Here is a 7,585-nt window from a genome sequence, read left to right as displayed (position 1 = left end):
TCTGGAACAGAACCAACGCCAGTCAGCCACAACGCATATGCCAGTCACAAGCACACACGCATGAGCACAGCTGAGGCATGATTGGCCAGCTGGGGCGTTTGGTACACAAATATAGCGGCCGGGGAAGGTGTATGTATGTGTGTGTGTGTGTGTGTGATGTGTGTGTGTGTGTGTGTGTGTGTGTGTGTGTGTGTGTGTGTGTGTAGCGGACAGTGTTGAATATTTATCTACGTTGTCCCACTGACTGTGGATTCTCTGAGTCATTTAATGAATGAATGAATGAATACGAATGCACTTGTGTGCTGAATGTTTCCTTTATAAAAGGTGGAGGCTTAACACCAGACATACAAACAATAAACCAATTATGTTGCCCATATAACTTTGTCTCACACTCTCACACCATTATGGCAATTCTTTTGTCAGACTGTGTGTGTGTGTGTCTGTATCTGTGTGTGTATGTCTTTGTCAGATCAGGAGTGTGTGTGTATGTGTTTAACAAAAGATTCATGGAGTGTTTTACATTTGTGGATCTGCCTGCTTATCTGTCTGTGTGTGTCACTCTGTACCTTTGTACCAGCATTGTCCTTATCTCTTTCTCTCTCTTTCTTTCTTTTCTTTCTCTCTCTCTCTTTCTCTCTCTCTCTCTCTCTGCAGACCAGAGTGTGTGCCATGCAGTGGTGACCAGCGCTGATCTGAGCTGTCGCTGAAGCACAGGCCAGAGGATGGAGCTGAAGGTGTGGGTGGACGGGGTGGTGCGCGTGGTGTGTGGCCTGTCCCAGGAGACGTCCTGCCAGGATGTTGTCATCGCCCTCGCTCAGGCCATCGGTCTGTGTTCTTCCGTTCTACTCAACTGGTGGTAGCGTAGTGGTTAAGGAGCTGGGCTAGCATGCAGTTGCCTGAAAAGTTGTGGGTTCAATTCCCGGCTTCCAGCATTGTGCCCTTGAGCAAGGCACTCAACCCCGAGTTGTTTCGGAGACAATGTAGTCCCTTGTAATATAATTGACATGTAGGTCACTTTGGATGAAAAGTGTCTGCTAAATGAATAAATGTAAATGCAACTGTAGCTGGGAATACTCAATAAATGGGCAACATTTGCATTTCACATTTATATACTTATATACTTACTTATATCAATACTAGCAGTATCATTACCAATGCCTTTTCCTGCTTGATCTACTTCATTGAGGTTGACACACCAAGGGCCCTAATTTACATGATGGGCAAAGTACAAAGTCACTCAATCAGTAAAGTGACACCTGCATTGACTTAAGTCACTTATGTGGTGTGTGGGAATATTGAACTGACCCACCAGTGTTTATGCTTTAGGATCCTTCTCATGATATGAAATGATCAAATAGATTCTACCTTCTTAATAAATGAGCTTTAGTTCGAGTTTAGACATGCCTGTCATTTAAATTGGGGCCCATATGTCAGTGCTTAGTGCTTGCATTCACAGTTTCAAAACCAGTAGTCTATAGGTATTTCTAGATAATGCAGATTTTGATGAATGGTCCCATGTTTATAGCACTGATGAAATAGGTTTCATACTATTTCCAATTTCAATATATTTCTTCTTCATCAATTAACTTTACTTCGCAGTAGTTATATGGTCAACTGTTTTGATATTCAATCCTCCCAGAGTAATAAGATCTATTCCCTCTGTTCCTCTACTCTTACAGGTCAGACAGGTCGCTATGTGCTCGTTCAGAAACTGAGGGACACAGAGCGCCAGCTTCTGGCCAACGAGCGGCCACTGGAGTCATTGGCCAAGCTGGGTCAGCACGGGAGTGAGGTGCAGTTCTTCCTGCGTCGGACTGGCCCCAGCAGCAGCGATTCCCTTGGCTCTGAGCGCAGCCTCACGCTGACCAAACCGCCGTCGTCGTCCTCCAACAGTGATGGCGACCTCCCGAAACGCAGGGAGCCCAAGAAGTCGCTCACCTTCAATCTGGGCCCCTCCAGCTCCCCCCGAGCCAAGCCCAAGCAGGCCCGCAAGTCCCTGCCCGCTAGAGACTGCCCAGAGCAGAGGGCGTCCCCTTCCCCTGTCTCCCACACACCCTCACCAACGCCCCAGCCCCCAACCTCCAGCGGACCCCCCAAAGAGGAGGTCTTCCGGCACGTGCTGCAGCAGCAGGAGCGCCTAGCGGCTCTGGAGGCCCAGCTGGAGGCCCTGGAGCGGGAGAGCCGGCCTTGGGAGCAGCAGTCGCAGTCGCCGTCGCCGTCTCCCTCAGGCTCCGACAACGGGGAGCCTCCAGCCCTGCAGGGGGAGCTGGAGCGCCTGGAAGAGACGCTGCGGCGCAACCAGGCAGAACTGGCGCACGAGGACTACTGGGAGGAGGAGCTGCGCGTGGAGCTGGAGCACGAGCGCAGCATGCGCCGGCGTCTGGGCGAGCTGCACGCCAAGCTGGACGACTGCGGCCGCCGGCTGCAGGACTTCAACGAGCGCGCCGACTACCTGGCGCGCGAGCTGCAGAAGGAGAGCCAGGCTGCCGCGGCCAACGCCAATGCCGCCTCTTCGCCGGAGGAGTCTCTGGGCATGATGAGGGCGGAGATCCAGAGCCGACAGAGGCAAGGGGTGGAGCTAGAGGCGGAGTTGAGCCAGACGGAGAGCACGCTGGGGAAGACCGAGTCGCTGCTGCAGGTAAGGAGGATTGGCGTAGCCCTGGAGAGGGGGATGTAACCCTCCCTCCCACTAAACAATAAGGACTATGTGTGGTGAGGGGTCATCAACTATGGAGAAAATAAAAGAAGCCAAAAGCTATTCTCTCAAAAGCATAAATTCAAACCATTTTGTGTATTTTAATCCAACAGTGTCTGTCAGTTTTGTTACCAGTATTTGATATGTCCATGAAGTGAACACACATATATAATACGTTCACAATGCACAGCATCGACATGTTCCGACATTTATGTGGGTGTAAAATTGTACAGTTTGTTAATTGCAATGTGTTGGCCAATACATGTGTGGGTGTCGTAGAATAAAGATGTAATAAAGATGAATCACCTTCCCATGTCTTACATTGACACATTTTCACAAAGGTCATTGTTGGACTGTTACGACGACATAAGTGTGGTCTAAGTTTGAACATGTCTCGGCAAGAACACCAACCCGAGGCTCCTCCACTCGATCTTTCTGTAGATATGACTCATATCCGATCGCTGAAAGACCGCATTCTGAACATTTAGACCTTTAGGTGTAACACAAAGCCTTTGGTAACCATGCTGTTAGTCACCTGTCATGGCGGTTGGTGTAAATAGATCCCTCACAAATCTCTGAGCAGGATACGTTTGTGTCTCCATATCTCTCTTTGAGATCCTGCAGAAGGGTTTTGCTGTGACCTTTACATAATATTTGTCCAGTGGCTTAGGGCTTTGTTTGAATGTGATAGGTTTGCATATCTCCACTTCATGTGAAGAACGACTTGGAGTCGCTTTGGACTATGTGTCCACTTGTAGGGGTCCATTGCTTGTTGAAGCAATTAAGCGCATGTTTTTTTCTTAAATAGAATGAGGATTTGTTTAAAAAAAGACTGCAATTCTTAAGGAATATTTACTCATAAATACAAGGATTAAAAAAAATGTGGTCAAAGTTTGTTAGGTGGGCATGGGTGTCAACAGATTCCAAATGTATGGTGGTAAAGATCTTGTTCAGATATGTGAACAAATGGCCTTTTAATTGTTTTAATCTTTGAAATAATGTGTTTATTTAGTGTTGGCACTCGGCAGCACATCATTAGCCTGGGCTTGTTCCTGGTTTATAGGCCTTTGATCTGGAGTTCTGGAGTTCTCTATAATGAAGTGATGCCTGCAGGTGGTGAAACATTCCTGCAATAGATTAGGAAGGATTACACAAACTGAGCTTCAAGGCAGAGTCCTCCACCTAGAATCGTTTAGTATTCAAGGGTGCCCTCTAGTGGACAGCACTTGCGGTGTCAGGGAGAAATGCAGAAAGTTTCAGGTCTAACATTCCAGTCTAACACTATAACTCGTTATGGTTATGGTTATATGACAACCTAAAATACAACCTTTTACCAGATCATAAATAAAGTATAATAACGTATAATAACCTAAAATAATGGCATAAGTCATATTTCAGGTTTTTCAGAAAACACAAAAAAGTTAACCAAAAATTGAATGATGATTTAGGCAAATAAATCCTTTCCAGACAGTTGCCTGGAAAGGAATTGAAATAGTCTATCTATTGTTTTGAATGTATTTTGTGTGTTTGAGTACTTGAGTACTTTCAAGTGCAGGCTACTAGTTACATAGTGATAAATTTCACGCTTTGCCCTTTTAAAACTCTTTTAAGAGTGACTAATGGTGGCCCAGCAGCACAATGTTGTCAATAGAACTTTGCACAGAGTGCACAAAATCCAAATGTTCAGTGTCCTCAGCCTTAAATCGGTTAAGTTTGGATGTCAACTGATGGAACTAAACTAAGTAAATCCATTGGTAATAGGGAGGGTGACTCCAAGGCCAATACTGATAATTTGTCTCTGCCCCACCCCACCCCTCCTCTTTCCTGCGCCCTCACTCCCACCCGTTGGCAGGCGCGTCAGGAGGAGCTGGAGGAGCTGAATAAGGAGCTGAGGCAGTGCAACCTGCAGCAGTTCATCCAGCAGGCTGGGGTGCTGCCCGGTCACACCAGCTCCCACTCCGACCTCAACGAGCCAATGGAGCTGGAGCAGCACATCGAGCTCGCTCAGCTGCTCAAGGAGCGCTACGGCATGAGGAGTATGTTACTCACATGCACACACGCACATGCCTGCATGCACACACACACACGCACACACACACACACACGCACACACACACACACACACACACAGATGTGTGAGCAAATATAAGGTATAGGCAAATGCAGATACATGCACATATTAATGTGCACATGCATATGATGGCACGGATTTTGCATGATGTTACAATATAACAACATAAGGAAACATACAAAAATGAACACATGCTCTGAGCACGTGTACACCAACAAATTCTTTGTCGTTGCCATAGGTTCCACAGGGTCATACTGGAACAGCATAGCCAGACATGCACACGTACATACTTACCTAAACATCAGTATTTAAACCCTTGGGCCCGGATCCCCATGCAAAACATAGTCAAAAAGATACACAGATGCACTTATGTTCATAAGCACACACATGAACATATACATGCATAATCCAATGTAGAGATATAGAAACAGGCTTATAAGCTGTGTCTCTGTCAGAAACACAAACAGGCACAGCTTATAAGGCATCTCTTAGAAGGCTTATAAGCTGTGTCTCTGTCAGAAACACAAACAGGCAAAAACAGATCTCCCTGAAATCTGGGAAAGATTGGATTTTAAAACGTAGTTGCCTTGAAAGGTGAACCCATCAGAGAACCCCCCTGTAACTAGATGTACCGTATAGCGGTACAAAATATGAGCTTCGCTAGCGGCGGTCATAATAATCAGTGCCTTAATTACTGACCAAACCCCATCTGTGTGTGTGTCCACTTCACAGGTCCTATGTCTCCGCCGCTGGAGTCCCCTCCGCGTCCCACGGCCAAGCACTTCCTGGGTCACCCACGCAACCTGCAGAACCCACTGGTGTCCAGCCTCAACCCTGAGGGTGTGTATGTGTGATAGCCTGCTGCCCGCAGCCCTGCCCTGCGTCCTTGCTCCACCCCTACCCCAACCCCTACCTTTGTTCCTAGCCCCCCCCCCCCCCCCCCCCACGCCTCTGCCATCCCCCATGTCCAGCGAAGACCCTGGCCTCATGGTGGGACGGAACCAGTGGTGAAAGGGACCCTCCTCTGCCCTCGCATGGTGTCTCCTCTAACTGGACTGGCTTCCATATCATTGGCTTCTGATATCATTGCCCAACCCTCTCAGTCCCCCTGGTTAATTTATTGAACACCCCTGATACACCCGGCCCCTTTGCCTCTCCTCTTACTTTGCCCCTGTCTTCTCTAATCTGCCTTTACTTACCCGCTGGCCTCTCCATGGGGAGACGTCAGTCCCTCCAGGCTGCCAGCCTTTTCTCCTGTCTTTTGCCTCTCCTTCCTGTGTTTGTTGTTGTCATTACTTCCTCTGGGGGTGTTGTGGTTGCAGACCAACCGTAGAGTCATTGAGACAGTGCAGTGCGGACAGTGACACTGACCTCTGCTCACTGCTGCAGGGCAGTTTTTTTTTTTTTATTTGCTCACTTGACACGGGGTGGCTGAGACTGACAGACACCTGTCTCCTCAGCTGCTCATCAATAGAAGGAGCCAGTGTGCGCTGCTGAGTAGACAATAATCTCATTATCAAAAGCCTTGTTGTACAAAAAAAACAAGACACAACAGTTATTATTGTTTTGTGTATCGACCAGCTCTTATCTGTGAACTACAGTATTACAGTAGTGTGTATGTGTGAGTAAATATTTGTCTGTTTTTTGTTGTTATTTGTTTGTTTTGGTTGGATTGGCACAGCCAAACAAATAAAGCATATGGCTGTGCATGTGTGCTGTGTAGCACAATGTACTGCCATGTCTGATGTCTCTTAAGACATCACTTTTGTGCCCTGTTGGTGGGGTTTGTTGTTGTTTACACAGTGAATGGGTTGCCTAAGCTTGTGAAGCTGAATGCATTTTCAATTTGAGCTGTCCTGATGGTGGAGACTCAACTGGTCAAAAATCCAGCACAATCTGATTCAAACATGAGCACAGCAGTTTTATTGAATGTATTAGCAATGTCTGTAGAGTTAACACTGAAACACAAACAGCACTCACCAGTGAAGTGATGTAGGGACAGTCCCCCCACTTTTAGGAGTCATGACCTACCAATCGTCTGGACAGCTCAAAGGAGAAAAGGGTGCTTTCTTCCCTCTTCTGGTGGTTGTTGTGGGGCATTTGAGCTGTGTGTGTAATCGTGTGTGCATGGTACGGGGCCAAACAGAGAGATCATAATGCATGAACATAATGTACATTTTTTACTTTCTGTATGTTTCTTTTGCTTTACCATGTATTCTTGCTGTCTTTTCTCCAAACCAAAAGTATTGATAGGACCACTCCATCACTCCATTTATTTTTTTTTCCATGTGTCTTGCAGTCCTCACATCCAGGGAGTCGTCATGGAGATAAAACCTGGACCACTGGAATGGGGAATTTATCCCCTTTGTTCTTGTGACCACATCTATTTAACCCATCTTGTGCTAATGTCTGTCCGTCTTGTTGTAACAACCATACATATATAAACTGTACATAGAAATATATATTTACATTTTGCTACATTGCAAATTATGTATCTACTGTAAGATATGACCAGAAAGTTTATTATCTTTAGAAGTATGTCTTGTATTTAAATACAATAAAGATGTGCGCTGTGTTTTAGATAAGCCAAGTGTGACGTCGGTTTGTTACCTGAGTCAAATCACCCGTTAATGTTTTATCACCCAACCAAATGCGTCCACAGGAAGTGAATGATGCTTAAGGATGTCTGACACAGAATGATGAAACATGCTTCAGAAGCACCATTACCTTATAAAGAAAGTGATGCAAACAGTACATCCTGATGACCCATACGCATGAGTGACTGTGTGCGTGTGTGTGTGAAGACGTTGATGATACAC

General features: G+C 46.3%; 1 protein-coding gene across 1 annotated transcript in view; it reads left to right on the top strand.

Moving 5' to 3' along the window:
* Nucleotides 1–7,351, top strand: part of rassf7a (Ras association domain family member 7a) — a 34,980-nt gene extending 27,629 nt beyond the window's left edge. The window contains exons 3-7 of the mRNA XM_076270224.1: nucleotides 655–825; nucleotides 1,680–2,638; nucleotides 4,548–4,731; nucleotides 5,499–5,606; nucleotides 7,066–7,351. Coding sequence (XP_076126339.1) covers nucleotides 723–825; nucleotides 1,680–2,638; nucleotides 4,548–4,731; nucleotides 5,499–5,606; nucleotides 7,066–7,097 — 1,386 coding nt within the window. The 5' untranslated portion in view covers nucleotides 655–722 and the 3' untranslated portion in view covers nucleotides 7,098–7,351. The remainder of the gene's footprint in view (nucleotides 1–654; nucleotides 826–1,679; nucleotides 2,639–4,547; nucleotides 4,732–5,498; nucleotides 5,607–7,065) is intronic.
* The last annotated feature ends 234 nt before the right edge of the window (nucleotides 7,352–7,585 follow it).

The sequence above is a fragment of the Alosa pseudoharengus genome, unplaced genomic scaffold (genome assembly GCF_046254945.1).
Source record: "Alosa pseudoharengus isolate Yale_2024_CS ecotype anadromous, Long Island Sound unplaced genomic scaffold, YU_APseudo_1.1 YU_APseudo_1.1_scf_10, whole genome shotgun sequence".
Lineage (NCBI taxonomy): Eukaryota > Metazoa > Chordata > Actinopteri > Clupeiformes > Clupeidae > Alosa > Alosa pseudoharengus.
The sequence above is the reverse complement of the archived record's forward strand: the minus strand, read 5'-3'. Positions and strand labels throughout refer to the sequence as shown.